Here is a 21,149-nt window from a genome sequence, read left to right as displayed (position 1 = left end):
ACTTCAGCAACTTCAAAGTCCTCTTCTGGACTTCCTGTTCTCATATATGAACATTTCTTACAACATACACACAAAATTAAAAATAAAGGGGTCAGCAGGCAGTGGTGGTGCATGCCTTTAATGCCAGCACTCAGGAGGCAAAGACAGGTAAATCTCTGAGTTCGAGGCTAGCCTGGACTATAGAGCGAGCGAGCTCCAGGACAGCCAAGGCTACACAAAGAAACTCTGTCTCGAAAAACCAAAATAAATAAATAAATAAGATAAATAAGTAAATCAACCAATTAGTCAATCAATGGGATCTATAGGGCACGCCCACACAAACTCATACATAAGAGTGTAAACTAGAAGCACACATGATTCTAATACAACCATGGACTAGGGGTGTTGGGGAAAGAAACAACTTCACAGACAGTGATCATCAATGACAGGAAACTATGATTAAAATCTTTTAAGACAGTGTAGTGAAGTGGCATGCCTGCAACCTCCTCATGGGGGAAGGGGGGGAAGAATTGAGTCTGGCCTAATGTACAAAGGGAGACATTGTTCAAAAAATAAATGAACAGACATATGCACAGCAATAACAACTCACATACAACACACACAAGAGTGTGAACTGGAGCAGAGCAATGGTTCTAAAACAAGCATGGACTGAGGGGAGGAGGGGAAATGACTGCACAGGCAAAGACACCTGCATGCTAATGAACTCTGTAAATAATAAAACCAACTTAGCATCTTTTTATTATGTTAACATCTTTTCATGTACATTTGCTACTAACAAAGTTGATAAGCTACCAATCCCAAAAATGCTCATATTTTTACCAGTAAAAATGATCTTTCAGAATGAAGACACATAGTCATTTGACAAGAGTAAAACATTTCTACCAAAGAATTTACCATTATGTATATATATATATATATATATATATATATATATTTTTTTTTTTTTTTTTTTTTTTTTTGAGCTTGGGACCGAACCCAGGGCCTCCTGCTTGCTAGGCAAGCGTTTTACCACTGAATCCCCAACCCCTGTATATTAAATATTAAAACTCTGTACATCATTCTAACTAAGTTTCAAAATGGTAGTCATTGTATTTCCTTCACTGAATCTTGTTTATAGAGAAAACAATTGGAATGGCTTTTATAGTTAGCTAAGATATCTCAATGGAAGCCCACATTGGCATGTCTGGTTTTTATAGTCTGCTAAGATATCTCAATAGGAGCCCGAATTTTCTGGCCACTCACACTTCTGCTCCATTTCCTTCATTTCTTCAGGGGGGATTTTCAGTTTGTCAACATGTTCTCTCACCACACTTGCCCACTTCTGTAAGGAATCCAAAGCAGTCCAAGGCTTTGACATATCGACGACCAACATGACCAGAGTGTCCCTCAGAGAAAGGGCATCCAGAGAGAACTTGAGTAGCCCTTTGTGGTATAGATCTCCATCTAAGATCCATACATTACATCTTGTTTGATCTACAAAAAAACAAAGAATCCAGTTTCTTTTAACAGCACTATTAAGTCATTTAATTATGCACAAGATATATCTGTTACCATTGATGAAGCTCAACTCTTTGGGTCAAGTGACAGTTCAGAAAGGCTTGACATGATGTAACAGGCATCTACAGGATGAGAGCCCCCTCCCTTTTCCTACTCCTTAATCAGGGTCAAGACAGTAAATATCATGTTTATATTTTACCATCAACAGACAGAGCTGTATATACTCAAGAAATTACCCACTCAGGAAGGTCAGTGTCCTGTGGAAGAAAAAAGGGCTGAGCAAGTGTAAACAACTATGGGGACAATTACAAGTACATATAGGAAAATGGGGGAAGGGAGGAGGGAGGAGAGAGGGTGGGCAAAACAATCACCACACTAAAGGAAAGCGAACTTCAAAACTGAGATTGTTTCTTAAGGCTGACAAGAAGGCTAACTAACATCCCACATGTGAATACCGTAACATGCTTACAACCATACTATCTGAAACCCAACTTCACACCAACAGAAGCATGTCTATACATAACTGACCCAAGTGACATCTCAGAGCTCCTGCTGAGCAATGACAAATTGGACAAAAACCAATTGTGCTGGGGAACAGCAAAGCCCCTCCAAGTTGACTTCAGGAGGCCACACTCACCATCCCTGTCTTCGTCATGCACATTTAAGTACAAATACTCCAGTCCTCGTCCCTTCTTGTACTCCTCTATCCCCTGGATTCTTCTTATGAGGCTTGTTTTCCCAGCTCCATCCTCACCTAGACACATACAGTTAAAAAAGTCAGGTTTGATTTCAGTGTGGACAGGGGACACTTCGTGGCACCATGTGAAGGCCAGCTCACTGGTGTCAGCCACAGCAGTAATCCAACAGAAGATTGCTGGGCAGCTGAACCACTGAGGACACAGACGCCACAGCAACTCCCTTCTCCCAGTGTTAAATCTGGTCCATCCTGCTATAAATGCTGTCTTCCATGGGACAGAGTGACAAAGTAGGATGCCACGGTTTCAGAAAGTAACACATTTACAGCAGCCTAGATTGGTCTGTAAGGTTCGAAGGGCTCCCTCTTAGCCTTCAGTCTGAAGAATCTCAGCTATATAGAGATACTTTTGTTGTTTAAAGATCAGAGTACAGGCAAACTAACAAAGGATACCACAATCTCGGAGGGCAAGGATGATAACAGAGCCAACACCCTCCTTCTGGGTTTTTAAAAAATATTTACCTTAAAAATTATGTGAATGGGGTTGGGGATTTAGCTTAGCGGTAGAGCGCTTGCCTAGTGAGCGCAAGGCCCTGGGTTCGGTCCCCAGCTCCGAAAAAAAAAAAAATTATGTGAATGAGTTCGGGGTGGTGGGGGGAGACACTGTCTGTGGAGGCCAGAGACTCTGACTTCTCTGGACATGGAATTACACATTGTTGTGAGCCACCCAGCATGGGTAATGGGAACCAAACAGATTCTCAGCAAAAAGCAGATGGTCTCTAAACCACTGAGCTGTTTTTCCAGTACTCTCCATCCCTTCTTTTTGAGAAAAGGTCTCACTGTGTAGCCCAGGTTGATCTCTAACTTAAAATCTGTCCTCGGCTGTGACTATGAGAATGTTACCACTTTTGACCTGGGGACAACTCCCATTGGCCTGATCTGAGTCATACCTGTGGAGAGTACCTGGCTTACTGGACTGATCAGGACAGGGAACTGGGGTCCCCAGCAGAACCATTACTGATTGCTGACCATGAGACACAGGGCTAGGAGAGCAGAGAAGGGACTGTAAGTTGGGCAAGAGAAGAGAAGGAATATGGGACTGACGAAAGTAAGAAATAGCCTTAAAAATATTAATGGCAGGGAAGTGTGTGACTTAAACTTGGCAGATAAAAGTTTAAGAACTGGGATGTAACTTAGTTGGCAGTCTTGCCTAACATGCAGAGCCCTGGGTTCCCTTCCAGCACAACATGAACTTGGTATAGAAAAGCATGTCTGCGGGGTTGGGGATTTAGCTCAGTGGTAGAGTGCTTACCTAGGAAGCGCAAGGCCCTGGGTTCGGTCCCCAGCTCTGAAAAAAAGAACCCCAAAAAAAAAAAAAAAAAAAAAAAAAAAGAAAAGAAAAGCATGTCTGCAATTCTGTACTTAATAAGTAGAGGCAGAAGGTTCAGGAGTTCAAAGTCAGCCTCAGCTACAAATTGAGTCAGAAACCAGCCTAGACTACAGGAGACCTCTTCCCAATATTTTTCTTCATCATATTTTTATTTTTGTGTGTGTGTGTGTGTGTGTGTGTGTCAGTACTTTGCCTGCACGTGTCTGTGCAGCAGATGTAGACTTAGTGCCAGTTGAGATGGTGCATGCCTAGTGCTAGGAGAGACGAAAGGCTTTTTTTCAGTTAAAACTCCTTCTTTATTAGATGACTCTAACTTGTATCAAACTGAGAAAAACCTAACCATCACACACCGAAAGCAGTGGTGCACACCTGTACCCAGCACTCAGTAGAATGAGGCAATATATTGAGAGATAGAGACTAACCTGGGCTACACAGCTAATTCAAGCTTCTATACTATAAACCTCAAACCTCCTAGTCCCAGAAAAGAGGGTACCTCATAGCATTCACTACCATATTTCATAGTGGAGGACTAGTTATTTTCACAAATCATTTCTAGTACTTCATTATGAGCAATAATCGTCATGAATGTGTATGAGAAGTCTGATATTATGTGTACTCACTCACACATACACATGTACATATTAAACAGGGTCAGTTTGCACTCTACTGTTCATTGTAGCATTATCTATCCACATGTCAGCATATGAAACCCAATTCAAGTCATAAACAGATTACTGGATTAAAGAAAATTCAGTAAAACCAGTGCATATCTATGATCTCAGCATTTAGGACTTGGAAGGCAGGAAGATATGAGTTGGAAACCATCATCAACTTTATGAGTTTGAAACCAGCTGGGGTTGGGGATTTAGCTCAGTGGTAGAGCCCTTGCCTAGGAAGCGCAAGACCCTGGGTTCGGTCCCCAGCTCCGGGGAAAAAAAAAAAAAAAAAAAAAAAAAAAAGAAACCAGCTTAGGCTACCTGAGACCCTGTCTCAAAAAAAAAAGTAAAAAAGAACAGACACACAGTAGATCACTATGGAATCATAAAAGAAATTCTGGCATTTGTGAAAATGGGACTAAACTGTAAGCCAGGGACAAAAGACAAATACCACAAATACCCCCTTCTATACAGAGCTAGAAGCTGAGCTCACAGAACAAAGTGTGAAGTGCTGGTTCCCAGGATCTGGGGAGCTAGTGAGGCAAAGTCACAAAGGCCACAGTCTCAGGTAGAAAGGAAAGGCAGTATGAGAGCTCTCCTGCCTGCAGTAAGCACCAGGAAGTGCAACACCAAGTGGTGTGGGGACTATGAGGGGACTGCCTAGAATATGCAGCAGTATGGGGGGTGGGGGGACACTGCCCAGAGCATGTTGAGGTTTCTTACTACAAGACTGGCAACATAGGACATGACAAGCCATTGCCCAAGGTGCCTATGTCCCACACAGTATGTTGTGCACAGCAAGCATGTATAATTTCACCTAATTAAGAAAAAGAATGTGGCAATTAAATGAGTATTCTGCGCTACTTTTATGTATACTATTAAACTAGCCATCAAAACAAGAGATTAGGTTAAAAACAGTAATATCTATGATAATAACAGTAATTCCCATGATAACCCATCATGCTTAACTGTTGCAAAGTCGGCTATGTCAAAACTGTTTGTTGAACTGGTCTTACAATGTGAATTCTCTTAGCTCTATACCTCATTAGCTTGTCTTTGTAACTGCTTGAGAACTATAAGGAAGAAAATTTCCTACACATCACCCCAGGAGGGAGGCTGGAGCAGATTCTCATGCTAAAAATCATTTTAATTACCCTGTTAGAAGAACTATGGAAATGCTTAAGAGAGCTGCTCCTGCATTCAAACCACACACTAGAAATACAGAAACCCACCTGCCACAGCCACCGCCCTAAGGAGAGAGGAGTCGGCTGACAAGGAAGTCTGACAGCTCTGCAGCAAAGGCAACACTTCAGCCAAACCTTGCAGGATTAATTAACCACCAGGAGTTAATCATTTCAGGAAGAGAAAGTGAGTACAAAAGAAGTGTCCTTCTAACAAGGACAAATAAACACTTGGTGTGGTGGCACAGCCTCCAGTCCCAAACAGCATCTGTACAGTGAGATAGGTTCCCAAGCTTGGGCTATGAAGAAAGCAGACAAGGGGACAAACTTGAGGCCAGCATGCCAGGCTAAGAAAGTGAAACTGTCCTTATACCATGGAGAGCCACCAGCAGTTTAGATATTTTAGAGACTGTGTGGCAGAAGCCAGAAGTCAGACTCTTAAATTCTAGTCTGGGGAGCTGGGTAGTGGGTAACGCACTCAGGCAGGCAGGGGCGAGGGGGGGGTCTCTGAATTCGAGGCCAGCCTGGTCTACAGAGTGAGTTCCAGGACAGCCAGGGCTACCTTGGTTAACTGTCTTGAAAAACAAAAATCAAAAAAAAGATTAGGTCTGGGACAGACTTAGTGGCACAAGCCCATAGCCACTGGTATTCAGGAAGCTAAGGTGGGAAGATTTCAAGTTCGAATCTTGTCCTGGCTGCATAGTAAGTTCAAGCCTAGGCAACTTACTGAGACCCTGTCTAAAATAAAAACAAAACTAAAGGGTCATTAAGATGGCCAGCAGGGATCTGGAAAGATGGCTCAGCGGTTAAGAGCATCCACTGCTCTTCCAGAGATCCTGAGTTCAATTCCCAGCAACCACATGGTGGCTCACAACCATCTCTGTGAGATCTGGTGCCCTCTTCTGGTGTGTCTGAAGATAGCAACAGTGTACTCATATGCATACAATAAATGAATCTTTAAAAAGAAAAAGATGGTCAGCAAGAGTAAAGGAACTTGCCACCAAACCCAACAACCCGAGTTCAGTTCCTTGGACTCACAAGGTGGAAACAAGAGAGAACTGACTCCTGAGAGTTGTCCTCTGCTCTCCACATCATGCCAGGGCACATACACCTGTGTGCCAGGGCATGAACACACACACACACACACACACACACACACACACACACACACACACGTATGCAAGACTAATATTAAAAAAAAAAACAACACCTAAAATTAAAAAAAAGAAAGGGCGGAGGTGTGGCTCTGTGATAGGCCCATCATGCATCAGGCAACATGTTCTACCCTAGAACCACCACCAAACACTAATACAGATACTAATGTAAAATAAAAGTGTGTCTCCTAGCCTTCCTTACCACCTGCTATCTGTTCTCCACAGAGCTCACTAGCACACATGTTCTGTACTTGGTCTCCACATGGGAACTGCAGAGGCCCCATATTGGTCTGTTTTGCTCACTGCCCCACTGCCTAAATAGTGTGACAGAAGTATCTATTCATCTCTAGGCTTCTGCAGAGAGGCCACTGAAAGGTGCCATCAACTCAGTATGAGTTTCACAAATCCCCTTTCCTATTTTAAATAACATGGCCCAGATGTGACAATGTCAGCACACCTTTAATCCAAGCACTCACGCGAGACAGAAGCAGGTGGATCACTGTGAGTTCACCTGACTCAAAAAACAGTTTTTATTGTTAACTGTCTAAAAACCAAAGGGCAAAAAGGATAACAGACAGGAATGTGGACACACATCTCCATTTCTTACAACACTATGCTTAAAGTAGGTAAGTGGGCTCTATAAAACCAAGAAATGGGGCTGCAGAGCTAGCTCAGTATAGGATGATGTCGTTACACAGGTGAAGGCAGGTACAAGATAGAACGAGTCCTGCCATTGGACAAGAAGGAAGGATGGGCAGGAGAAAAGTTTTAGAGGAGGAGGAGACTGGAGAGAAGGGAGAGGCAGCGGAGAGAACATGGAGGCAGATGTTAAGATTCTTGTCTGCTCTTTTACAGGTTGTTATGGATATTCTTTTTTTTTTTTTTTTTTTTGGTTCTTTTTTTCGGAGCTGGGGACCGAACCCAGGGCCTTGCGCTTCCTAGGTAAGCGCTCTACCACTGAGCTAAATCCCCAGCCCCTGTTATGGATATTCTTAAGGGATCGGTGTGTACAGGATTTTGTGCTATCTAGATGAGAAAATTTTATCTTATCAATTGGATCAGAGGTTATTGTGTTGTGTGTTCTTTCATGTGGCGATTTAAGTTCAAGAGAGTGTGTGGTGGCTGGCATGGTGGCGACCTGCCTTGGGAACTGGATGGGTAGAGAGATTGCTGCCAGGCTCAGAGAGTAGCCATCGGCAGTGTGGTATGGGATGGAGCAAAGCGGGTGAGAGGCTTTGCTGACTGAGATGAAGTATCTACCAGATATCTCGGGGCACTGCGGTGCCGGCCCTAGTGCGGGATAATAGACTGTCTTTTTTATAATTTGACAGCAACAGTTCAGCTGTTAAGAGCGCCTGCTCTTTCAGAGGACTGGACTTCAGCTCCCAGAATGCCTGTAGGGTGGCTCACAACCACCTGTAACTCCAGCTCCAGAGATCCAGCCTCCAAAGGCATTCATCACACATGCACATACTCAAACACAGGCACATACACATGTACACACATAAAATAAACTTTTCAAAATGAGGCACAGGGCTGGGGATATACATAGCTCAGTGGCTGAGAGCTTGCCTCGCGTGCACAAGGCACTGGGTTTGATTTCCAGCCACATGAAGAAAAGTAAATAAATAAACAAACAGGAAAAACAAATATAGTTAAAATCTATTTTTAATTAAAAAAGTTTTTTTTTATATTTTCAAGACCAGGTTTCTCTATATAGTCCTGGCTGTCCTAGAACTCTTTCTATAGACCAGGCTGGCTTCAAACTCAGAGATCTACCTGCCTCTGCCTCCTGAGCGCTGGGATTAAAGATGTGCACTACCATGCCAGGTTTAAAATCTTTTTTTTTTTTCTTTTTTTCGGAGCTGGGGACCGAACCCAGGGCCTTGCGCTTGCTAGGCAAGTGCTCTACCACTGAGCTAAATCCCCAACCCCTAAAATCTTTTAAAAACTATTTTTACAGTAACTTATTGTCTCTCTGTCTGTCTGTCTCCCCACCACCATGCATATATGCAAAAGTGTGCATGTGGAAGTCAGAGGACAACTTGTAGGAGTCACTTCTCTTCTACCATATGGTCCCAAGGTTCAAACTTCGGTTATTAGGTGGGGTGGCAAGCACCTGTGCCCACTAGGTCATCTCTCAAGCCCTGCAATTAAACCTTAACGGCCCAAATAGAACATGGTAGGGGCTGGGGATTTAGCTCAGTGGTAGAGCGCTTACCTAGGAAGCGCAAGGCCCTGGGTTCGGTCCCCAGCTCCGAAAAAAAGAACCAAAAAAAAAAAAAAAAAAAAAAAAAGAACATGGTAGAGCACACCACAATCCAGCACTGAGAAGGTAACTCATGAGGCAGGAGACCTCAAGTTTGGGGACTGATAGTGAGTTCCAAGCCAGCCTAGGTTACCTTGTCTCAAACAACAACCACAACACATGCTCCTGCAGGCAGGCTCTCTAGCCATAAGCAGGACACAAAGGGCTTACGCAGTCTGAGGTTAGCCTGGACTAGATATGGAGACTCTTTCCAAACGTGAGGCTCGGGGAGAGAAGAGAGAGAGCCTGGGCAAATACTATTATAATAGTTATTTTCATGTCCACAAAAAGAGGCTAGAAAGCTTCTCGTGGTTATAACATTAAAACATAATAATTACATTTATTTTGTGTGCTTGTGTGTTTATGTGTATGTACACAAATGTGCCATAGAGCATGTGTGGAGGTCAGAGGACTGGCAGTTGTTGCTCCTTTGCTCCCACTATTCAGGTCCTGAAGACCACAGTCAGGTTTGCTGTCTGACTTGGTAGCAAGCACTTTACACACTGAGCCATCTCACTGCCCCTCCCTACAGCTCTTTAATAAAAGTCATTCGTAGCTTGTTGGTCATTCAAAATCACTATGGGCCAATCCCTGAATGTCAGTTGGAAACTGCTTTGCCCCAGCCAAGATTGGAGACTTTGAAGAGCCCAAGTCTGTCCAGTGAATGAGCAAAGGCTTGTTGGTCCCTGTTGCATACCACAGTAAAGCCTATATTTCAAGTCATTTGTCAATTCTCTGCTCAAATAGGCCACTCACAAGACTAAGCACTTAACAGAACCTTAGTTTTCTCTAAAGCAACCACAGCTATAATTCTGATTCCTTAATTCAAATTTAAAAACCAAAATAATCATAGTCTCTGACAATCTACAAAATCACCAGACGTGCATAGGACAAATTTATGCTGGTGGTCCCTGAAAGAAAGAAAAATCTCTAATTCAACAAAGGGATGTAATAAAAAAAAAGTTTGTGTGTGTATATATATATATATATATATATATATATACACACACACACACACACACACACACACACACACACACATATATATATATATATATATAGAGAGAGAGAGAGAGGAGAGAATATCACATATACAATGTATAACACATATAGTATAATCTATATATAACAACATATAATCAAAGTTTTATATGTATGCGTGATGTATGTATATATTGTATGGGGTGAGGGAGGCCTTTGCAATGGTGCGTGTTTGGTGTCTTAGTTCTCTCCTTCCACCATGTGGATGCCAAGGATCTAACTCAGGACATCAGCCTTGGCAACAGCAGACTTTACTTATTGAGCTGTCTCACCAGCACATACTAAGACACTTTGACAGCTTTTTGTTTTGTTTTGTTTTGTTTTGTTTTGTTTTGTTTTGTTGTTTTTCGAGACAGGGTTTCTCTGTGTAGCCCTGGAATTTACTCTGTAGACTAGGTTGGCCTTGAACTCACAGCATCTGCCTGCCTCTGCCTCCTGATTGCTGGGATTAAAGGAGTGCACCCCACCGCCCTGCCAATATACTTTGTAATGTCAATTTACAGATGAAGAATGTGACAATTCAGATGTGATCTCTAACTATAACTTATCATCAGCTGTATGAACCTGGACACATAGGTAACTTCTCCATGGAGACCAGACTCCATCTCCAGAGTGGTGGACTGAAATCCTGTTACTATTGTCACTCACTAGGTCTGCGACATGTCAGAAATGGAACTCCTCTGGAATGCCAGCAGCAGTACTCTAGAAGAGCATCATGAAGCATGTGAAAGTGAGAAGTCACACACAGTGGGTGCTATGACTGCTACCATGGATACCAAAGCACAGCACTGTTCCCAGGCTTCACATAAGTTAATGCACAGCAGCTCACAGGATACAAAGGGAGTAGGACTGGTTGACACACAAAGCAACTTAAACTCTGCCGGTGCTCATGAACACAAAGCCACACCACACCTTGTGCCTGGATCAGCTCCCCCCTCATTCATGACAATGGGTCAAATTAAAAAGCACTGTGCACTTCCCCCCAGCCCATTCTCTCTTCTGTTGAGACACTGTACTCCTGCTTAGCACAGGTTTGGTGCCACACAGCACACAGCTTCTCTGCAGAGCTTTGGCTGCTGTCTCCACACCCAATCAACCAGGATACATCATGAAAAACTGTCAAGAGAGAATCCCCAACCCGTCATGCTGACCCTGCATGATATAACACAAACTAGTGACAAAAGCCATGAGAGGTTTTTTAGTTTTTGTTTTTGAAACAGGATCTCTCTATGGAGTACTGACTGTCCTGAAACTCTCTATGTATCCAGGCTGACCTTGAACTCACAGAGATCCACCTGCCTCTGCATCCCAAGTGCTGGTGGAGAACCCAAAGATGGGGGGCTTTGGATCTGCTCCCACCTCCCAGTGGGCATCTCCCTCCTAAGTAGTTTAGAATGGGAATAGGGCTCAGTGCCATGAGCAAACCTTTACACATGCCTGTTCAGACTAAAGGCTCAGAAGCATCCAGGAGTATCTGCAGAGCAAAAGGACAAATTCTCATGAAACTGTGACGCCCCTGTCTACAAACAGCAGAAACTACTGGGAAAGCCTCAGCAGAAGGAACTGTCATAACACAGGATAGATAGTTCCCATCACTTCGCAATCCCCATTACATGAGGACTTTAGAACTCATTCTCAGTTATAATTCCAAATATCACTGATTAAAAAGGAATTAAGAATCAGTTTAATTCAATAAACACTAATGCCAGTAATTGCTGATCCCAACGGCTGTCAATGCTCCTCTGTTCTGGAGAGCAAAGTCTCCCTGAACTCTTAATCAACAACCAGGGTATGTGCGACTTAGCAATTCCACTCTTAGGAATTGATCCCAGAGATAATACTGGATACATGGAAAACAATAATGACCTGTAAGCAACTATAATTATGATACAGCCAAATATATTATTATTCAATAAGAAAAGATAAAGCTGGGCTGGCAAGACTCAGGATGTCAAATGCTTGCCAAGCAAGCCTAGCAATCTGAGTTTGATCTCTGGATCCCACATAAAGCTGGAAGGGTTTCCCACATGTAGGCTCATGTAGAATTTCTATAAGTTTCAGTTTTATTAGCAGTCAATTTTGACTTTACATGTTCATCACAGTCTTCTGCTAGACCTTTGGTTGTCATAAAGATGTGCAAGTAAGTTAGCATACACCAACATGAGGACTGCATTCAATGACTGTAGTAGCTGGAACAATACCACTTTCTAGTCAGTCAGACGATGCCTTGAAGAAAAGGCCTAAAGTGCCACAATCCATTTCTGATGCTGTTCCTACGGTCTTAAGTTATTTATTCGCTGCTGTGAGAGACCACTTTGCTACGTAGCTCAATCACACACAGAACTCTCTCATATCACAGGCTGGTCTCAAACTAAACCCCCCAAGCCTACAGAATGCTCAGATCACAAATATGTAACACAAAATCTCATTGTGATATAATGCCTTTTGAGAATAATAAAAGTTGTCAATTTTCAAACTAAAAAAAAGTAGGAGGGGTTGGGGATTTAGCTCAGTGGTAGAGCACTTGCCTAGCAAGCGCAAGGCCCTGGGTTCGGTCCCCAGCTCCGAAAAAAAGAAAAAAAAAAAAAAAGTAGGAGAAAACTAGCTCGAGTAGCTCAATCAAGTTATCCTCACTCCGTACCACACACAGAATAATATACATTTAAGTACTACATATGAATAATGAATATAAATAAGTATATAAAGTACACACATATTAAATAAATATATACATTTATATAATCACACACACACACACACACACACACACACACACACACACGTACACACACACATATTTGGAGTATTTTGCTTGTTTCTTTTGCAATAAGATCTCACTGTGCTGCTCTGGCTGGCTTGAAGCTCATTACATAGACAGGCTGACCTCAAACTCACAGAGATCCACCTGCTTCTCTCTCCAGAGTGCTGGATTAAAGGCATGTGCCACTCAACTTAGCAATAAAAATAAATTATTATTTTTTCTTTTCTTTTTTTCTTCTTTCCGGAGCTGGGGACCAAACCCAGGGCTTTGCACTTGCTAGGCAAGCGCTCTACCACTGAGCTAAATCTCCAACCCCAAAAATAAATATTAAAAATATATAAAATCATATCTACTCACATGGATAAAAACCTTGTTACATGAAGTGAAGCATAGTACAGGAAGTAAAAATATCTGACTGTAAAAAAAATAAATATTAAAAATATATAAAATCATATCTACTCACATGGATAAAAACCTTGTTACATGAAGTGAAGCATAGTACAGGAAGTAAAAATATCTGACTGTAAAATGTGAAAGTTTTATTTTTATGATGTAAAGCTATAAATAAGTCTTGCTTTCAATTTTATTTTTAAATATTTAATTATTTTATATGAATTGCCGTTTTGCCTGAATTATGTCAGAGCAGTATCCACAGATGACCGAGAGAGTGTAGAATCCCCTAGGTCTGGAGTTGCAAATGGTTTTAAGGCAAAATGTGGGTACCTGGAATTGAGCCAGGGCCTATGGAAGAGCAGCCAGCGCTCTTAAGTGCTCACTGAGCCATCTCTTCAGCCCTTGTTTTTATTTTGAGACAAAGACTCACAGAGCCCAGGTTGGAATCCAACTTTATGTGTAGCTGAAGATGACCTTGAACATCTGACTTCCCTGCTGGAGCCTTTGAGTGCTGGCCATCAGGGGTGCCACAGTTGGCAATGCTGAGAGCTGCACCCAGACAAGCACTCTCCTGAGTTACACCCCAAGCCCGGGACGTGTCTTTTGTTTGTTCTGTTTTTTATATAAAAAGCAAACACAAATGGAAGTTTTCCAGAGGCATGGAAATACCAACAATCTTTAGGTAACAGAGCTATGGTAATTGTTTGTGAGACAGTATCTCACTATGTAGCCCTGGCTGTTCTGGAACTCACTGTGTAGACCAGGTTGGCCTCAAACTCAGAGATCCACCTGCCTCTGCCACCTGAGTGCTGGGATTAAAGGTGTGCATCACACACTTGACAAGATGGCTTCATTTTTTTAATACTTTATTTTCCTTTCTCTAGCATGAAACATGTAATACTTTTAAGTTAGTGACCTCCAACTTTAAAGGGTTTTATAGTGTCTTTTGGTTCATTTAACACCAGGAAGTATGAAATTATCTCCATTTATAGGTCAGGAGGCCTAGGTCAGACGGATTCCTTCCCTGTGTGTGGCAAGGCCACCTTCCTCAGCAGGTGTTCTCTCCAAAGTCTTCCCACTGCTCTCCCAGCACCACAGTCTCTCATGGCAGGCTTCACACTGGCACTTCATCTTTACAAGCCTCTGGAGGGCAGGAAGGGAATCTTAGCCCAGTTTTCCACGGATGACTTTGCACGGTAGAATTCTAAAACCCGATGAGGAAATGAAGGAAGAAGTGACCTGCTGAGCCACTGTCCTAACCTCGGGACTCTTCTGTTTGGCGTTTCCTACTTTCTGTTTTTAAGGCTGTTTTGAGACAAGTCTCATGTAGCCCAGGCTGAACTCTAACTCAATAATAATGAGGACGACTCTGAATTCCTAATCTTCTTCCTCTACCTCCTACTGGGAAGTCCGTGCTGTGCCGCCATGCCCTGCTACTCTATGAATTTTCACAGTGCTTGTGCTCGCGTCCTCTTTCATTGGGCTTCACTCCAGTGCAAGCAAGAACCATTCTACCAGTCTGTACCTGTCACTCTTGGAGCTCTGCTTTCTGTTTTTGACAGTGACACTGGGGTAAATGTGTCCACTCCTCTGAATTCTTAAATCTCTTTTCAACTATATGGAGTCACTCATCATTCATGTAGCATACACTCACTGAGCATCCACTCTGCCAAATACTGCAAACCACACGAGGCCTCCATTAGCTGTCATCTTTACTCCGAGTTAAAGCTAACGACAACAAAGGGTTACAAAACGGGAGAATCCAGCAATTCCAGGTCAGACTAAAGCTAGCCTGTTGCCTGTTTCTGTGAACAAAGTTTAATTGAAACACTGCTATGTTTCATTCATTCATGAATTACCTGTGGCTGTTTGGGGACTAAAGAGCAAAACTGAAGAGTTGCAAGATACTATATGACTCAGAAAGCATACTGATCCTCTACAGAAAACTTTTCTGACCCTATTTCAAGATACCAATATGTCATCTGATCTTCATAACATTTTTTTTAAGATTTTTATTTATTTTATTTATGTGAGTACACTGTAGCTGTCTTCAGACACCAGAAGAGGGCATCAGATCTTATTACAGATGGCTGTGAGCCACCATGTGGTTGCTGGGAATTGAACTTGGGACCTCTGGAAGAGCAGTCAATGCTCTTAACCGCTGAGCCATCTCTCCAGCCCTCTTCATAATATTTTAATTGGCCTCTTTAGTAGTAATGCATAATAAACACATAACTTTATGCAAATCTTCAACTCAGTACTATATATGAGAGACATTCTTCTTTGATTTTCTAGCATCATAATCTTATAATCAATTACACCAGAAAACAACATCAGCATAATTTAACTAATAAAACCATGTTTCCTTTATTCATGGAACCCTGGTGATCTTTAATCCCTGTTCCTCAAAAGATTCAACAGTTTCAGGGCCTCAGGATGTACCTCAGTGTTAAGAGTGTGGGCCTATTCTGTGTGAGGCTGCAGGTTCAATCCCTACCACCCACTCCTCCACTAAGAAAGGAGAAAGATACAGATAGAGATAAAATGACCGAATACTGTCATAGTCTTCCTGGACGTCACCATGAGCCAGGCCTACGTAGACTAAATGGCTGCTTAGGCACAGGTGTCATGGCCGGTCATACCCTCAATAGCCACATCCAAAACCCAATAAGCACTGCGATTTCCTTCTTTTCCTGTTTTTTTAAGGAGTTTTTTTATGTTTATGAATGTTTAGCCTGCACATGCGTATGTACCCCATTTGTAAGCCTGACCAGGCCAGAAGATCCCCTGGAACTGGGGTTACAAATGGTTGTGAGCCACCATGTGCGTCCTGGGACCTGAACCTGTGTCCTCTGCAAGAGCAGCCAGGGCTCTCAACTACTCGGCCATCCTTGCTTGCTCTTGTTTGTTTGCTGTTGTCGTCTTCGTGTGCAATTCCTGATCCTCCTGCTTGAACCTCCCAAAACTGGGATAACACAAAGGCATCACCAAATCACAGCTTCTTCTGACAGACAAGGCCTCCCTATCCAGCACCTGAATGTGTGCTCCTCAGGCCTATCCCTCTTGGGTACTGGATTAAGACCAGATTCTTTTCTTTTAAATAATTACTGTATTTTGGGTCAAAAATAACCATTGAGTAGTAAGAGTTTTGTATGGCATCGTTGTCTTGATGGGCTTTCAACCCAGTTGGAAAGCTCTATACCAGAGCCATGCCACACAGAGCCCTTAACAGTATGACTGTGTAGGACCTCATCTATAAATTGGGGCTAGCATCTACCCTTTATATAGGGCAGGATAGAACCACAGATGAGATGTGTATGAAATGTTTTTGAGAGATGGCTCAGTGGTTAAGATACTGCTGTTAATCTACTGCTGTTCCTGAGGACTTCAGGTCTTTTCACAGCATCCACATTAAGCAGAGGAGTCTGACACCTCTGATCTCTCTGGGCACTTGCATTCATGTGCATATAACAGCCACCGCCACAGCCACCACCTCTGCCACGGCCACCACCTCTGCCACGGCCACCACCTCTGCCACAGCCACCACCTCTGCCACGGCCACCACCACCACCACCACCACCCCAACAAGCCTGTGTTTTTATCCTACTTGGAGGACAGGTAAAGTAGCAAGCTAAGGGTTAAATTGTGATGTGTGGATATGCAGGGTGGATATGCAAGGGATTCAGTCAGAGGCCTATATATCATCCTTTCTTAGGCTATTTATTACTAGGCTAATTCTGAAATTCAAAGTCTTGTTAATGGGCTCAGACTGGCTTTCTTTTCTTTGAATTTAGACTCCAAAACACTACCATCATTCATGAGTGAGAGATTAGAGTCAAGCATCTCCCTGGCCTGATACCTTACAACTCAGAACAAAGACAACTGTAACACCCACTGTGTATGTCCTTTCTCTACCACCGCAGACTAAACACTGCTTACAATACCTAACCATTTAATCCCTCCACGCACTCTTTAAAGGAAGTTTGGAAAGTAACTGCATTTGCATAAACAGTATTTTAAAAAATCAACGATTAGCCTTTCCCAAACCTGAAAAGGGCTCACCCTAACAGTACTGAAAGAAAAACACGACATTTCAAGCTTATATAATGACACCGGATGGAGCTTTCTGAACTATCAAGTTCATCAAAAGAAAATCTAGCCTAGGAGTGTGGGGCCTCTATGTACCTCAAGTCTTATAGACTGACCCAATGTCAGAAGGATCTAGAAAACACCAGAAAGGTCAAAGACTGCCAATTTTTACTGTTGAGATTCGTAAAGAAATCTATTTAACAGAGTAACTAAACAGAATCCACTCCAAGGGGGTCATTCAGTCTTAAGTTCACTTTACCAACACACGATCTGTCTACATTAGTAATCTGTCTACATTAGTAATTAGAACCATTCCCTGGAACTGGTTTTTGTTTTGTTGCTTTGGGGCCCTATTTTACCTCTGCCCTATTGATACCACTTATTTAGGCAGTAATCCTTTCTTGCTTTTAAGGAAGAAGATGGGTTTCCTGGGCACAGAGCAATGCAAGCAGCAGGCAGAGCGGCAACTCCACTGCCATCCCTAATCCACTGGTTAAAGACTTCCCGGGAATGCTTTCTCATTCACTCAAGTCTATCATAAGTCTGTGCTACCTGGCTTTACACGGTGGACCATCTGACCCTCCCGAAGCTCTAGGAGGCAGCCACTGTTTTCCCATAACTCTCATTTGCAAGGTGAATGAACTGAGGTTTGCGGACACCAGTAGACTCGAATCGTTTGTACTTGACGGGCCCTTTATTCAGTCCTGGCTATCTGCACGCTGCACGTGGTGCTTTCAATCACAGGAAAAGCTGGGCAAGGCACAACACTGATTTTTCAACGAGCTTGACCACAGCTTTCGACAACACAGGCATATGCTTGTCATTGGTGAGGATCACAGAAAATGAGTCATTTCTTCCTACCTACTCATTCACTGTCACCTGTGGAGCATCTCAGGTAGCAATTCTTAGACATACATAACTAAAACTCCTCAGGCACAGCCTCTCCCTCCGCCTTTTGGCTAAAATCAAGAATCTGAAGTCTTGAAACACCCACTTCCAAGTTTTAAAATATTACTGCCATCCTATTATACACCCCAATATCCTGCAAGTAAAAAGAAAAGGTGGGGGTTGCAATTTCTCCTGGGGCTGGAAAGACTTGCAAAAATGTGAAGCCAGGATTGTTTATTGTCCCTTGGTCCTTTATCCCTACTTTGCAGCCAGTAGATAAAAAAAAAAAAAAAAAAAAAAAAAAAATTACCTAGGAGAAGGGCGAGAGACATGTCTCCCTTACTCTAGTCATTCGGCTGAAGGCACTAAATGAGAACGCTGTTCTACTGCCCTTTACAAATTTCAGAGTTATTAGGTGACAGTTAAAAAGGCAACTGCAACCCGAGCACCCAGCACTGGGAGAACGGGAGAACGCTGATTCAAATAACACTCATCACGACCCAGTCCCTGGCTCCTGTCAATTACACAAAAGAGTCAGCTATTAAATATTAATGGCATGCATTTGCGCTGGAGCTCTCTCCAAGAGCCCTCATGCTACCAATGCTCTTTCAGAAAAACTGTCCCCATTTTTCTAGGTAGAATCCCAGACCACTGGGATTCCCTCGGGTGTTATTTTCATTCTGTCTCTCCCAGTGGAGATGACAGAGCCACCCCACATCCCAGGGTGGAGAAAAGACCAGAGGGTCCAGGCCGGAAGGACCGGGGACCCCTTGTCCCCCAGCTGTCAGCCGCAAGCCGGGAGGCGGGGCGCAGCCCGGCCGACTGTCCGCACAAAGGCAGTGGGCGAGCGGATGTGACCGTGCACCCCAGCCACAGCAGAGATCACTTACCCAGCAGCAGCACGTTCTTCCCGGTCGGGAGCTTGGAGCGCGAGCGCGTGGAGACTTCGCTGAGGATGCAGGACCTAACGGGGAGCAAAGCGCAGGCTGAGACCGGGCCCGACCGAGGACTAGAACCGCCGGGCCCAGCTCCCGTGAGGCCCCGCCCGGCTCCCAGCTCCCGCGGGGCTCGGGGATCTCAGAGGCGTCCGCCCTGGCGAGGAGATAACCCGCGGGGGACAGGAGAGGGGTGCGGTCCTTACCAAAGGTTCTGCCCGTCCTCATCGTCGCCCGCCGCGGGGCCGCCGCTGCCCGAAGCCAGCTCGTTGGCTAGGGGTCCGCTGGCGTAAGTCGAGGCTAGCCCGGGTGGAGATGAACCGAACGAGCCGACTCGCCCCACGGCCGCCATCTTGGTCGGGAATCACACCACTCCTGACAGGGCTAGAAGAGCGAAGCGGCAGCGGCGGCGGCGGCGGCGGCAGCGGCGGAGGGAACCCGGATATGGACGTTCGGGGCTCGGGAGCTGACCGCGCCTGCGGGGGCGGGGACCAAGCTTGAGGGCGGGGCCTAGGGAGGGGTTTTCGGAGAGCGGGGCGCTGTTGCGCGTGCGCGGCAGACCGGGCTGCGCATGCGCGGGCTGATTATACGTTTGCACTGTGGTAACGCTGGTCTTCCCTGTGTCTCCAAGCTGAAACGCTGCCCAAAGTGCACCACCCGTCATCCCGGCTGCAGCAGCCGGGCGGGCGGGGCATGTCAGGTGAGCAGCTCAGCCTCCCACCCTTCAGTGGGGCGGTAACCTGGGATCGGCTAGATTTCCTGTGCTGCCCACACTCCAGTCGGGCCAAGCGGGGTCCACAGCCTTAACTACCCCAGGGGTCCTGGATTTCTGGTCTTTCCTCTTTACATCCTCTTTAAAGGATGATGAGTACCTCAAGCTGGACCCACATCTGGAGCCGGTTCTTCCAGATTCTATGAGGCAGCGTGACAATAAATGCTGGCAACACTTGTAAAATTAATGGTCTTGATGGATTTGTTTTTGTTTTTGTTTTCCTGATGGGAATCTCAAACAGCCCAGGCTAGACTCTTGACTGATCTTCCTGCCTGAGGGTCCTAAGTGCTGAGGCAGGTTACCCGATGCACATCACCATGTCCGCCTCTGGTCTGATGTTTGAGATGTCACTGTGAGATCTGAAAAGACCCCCTACAGGAGTCATCTCTCCGTCACCATGGTTAATTAATACACAAGCACAGAGAACCTAAGCTAGACCCCAGATAATTATCTGTTAGAATTTTATTAGCTAAATATATCGGAATATCTAAAGCCCGTTTTCCAGAAAGAGTCGGTGGCTTTAAGGCTGTCATGCTCACTGTAAGAGCAATTGCTGAAGACAGTCTGGCTTTCGAACATTTTTTTTCCATATTTGAAGACAGCTGGCTCACGTGACCTGAACAATACTGCTATGTTAGTGAGAAAATCCACAACCACTGCATTTACTAGGTTCTGTCCCAGCAGAGTTTCAGGTTTCTGTAAGATGGAGATAAAAGGAAGATTAAATGGAATGATTCACATGAAAGATAACTGTGCCCAGAAAATCATAAGTGCTCAGTGCACGTTAATTACTATTTTTATCTTTAAATCTTTTTGTAAAGATGTATTTACTATTTTATGTACTTGGGTATTTTGCCTGGATGTATGTCTGTGCCCCACATTCATGCCTATGCCCTGGTGCCAGTGGAGACCTGACAAGAGCATCAACTCCCTAGAATGGGGTTACAGACGGTTGTGAGCTGCCATATGGGTGCTGGGAATTGAATCTGAAGAGGATCAAGTGCTCTTTTTTTTTTTTAAGATTTATTTATTCATTATATATAAGTACACTGTAGCTGTCTTCAGACACACCAGAAGAGGGCATCAGATCTCATTACAGATGGTTGTGAGCCACCATGTGGTTGCTGGGATTTGAACTCAGGACCTCTGGAAGAGCAGTCAGTGCTCTTAACCACTGAGCCATCTCTCCAGCCCCCGGAGCAAGTGCTCTTAACTGCTGAGCTATATCTGCAGACCTCTTAATCAATCTCTCTCTCTCTCTCTCTCTCTCTCTCTCTCTCTCTCTCTCTCTGTGGGTGTGTCTATCTGTCTGTCTGTGTGTATCTGTGTTTATGCATGTGTGTGTTTATATGTCTCTGCATGTATCTGTATGTGTGGGTGTCAGTCCCCA

At 44.1% G+C, this 21,149-nt stretch overlaps 1 protein-coding gene across 2 annotated transcripts in view; it reads right to left on the bottom strand.

Moving 5' to 3' along the window:
- Dync1li1 (dynein cytoplasmic 1 light intermediate chain 1) overlaps positions 1-19,501 on the bottom strand; it is a 33,674-nt gene extending 14,173 nt beyond the window's left edge. The window contains exons 1-4 of one of the 2 annotated variants that reach the window (XM_039080871.2): positions 19,194-19,501; positions 18,943-19,016; positions 2,135-2,251; positions 1,243-1,473 (exon numbers count right to left, since the gene is read on the bottom strand). In XM_039080871.2, the coding sequence (XP_038936799.1) occupies positions 1,243-1,473; positions 2,135-2,251; positions 18,943-19,016; positions 19,194-19,339 (568 nt within the window). In that variant the 5' untranslated portion in view covers positions 19,340-19,501. The remainder of the gene's footprint in view (positions 1-1,242; positions 1,474-2,134; positions 2,252-18,942; positions 19,017-19,193) is intronic. The other variant, NM_145772.2, reaches the window with a different exon arrangement.
- Positions 19,502-21,149: the final 1,648 nt, after the last annotated feature.

The sequence above is a fragment of the Rattus norvegicus genome, chromosome 8, assembly GCF_036323735.1.
Source record: "Rattus norvegicus strain BN/NHsdMcwi chromosome 8, GRCr8, whole genome shotgun sequence".
Lineage (NCBI taxonomy): Eukaryota > Metazoa > Chordata > Mammalia > Rodentia > Muridae > Rattus > Rattus norvegicus.
Note: the sequence above shows the minus strand (reverse complement) of the source record. Positions and strands in the feature narration are given on the sequence as shown.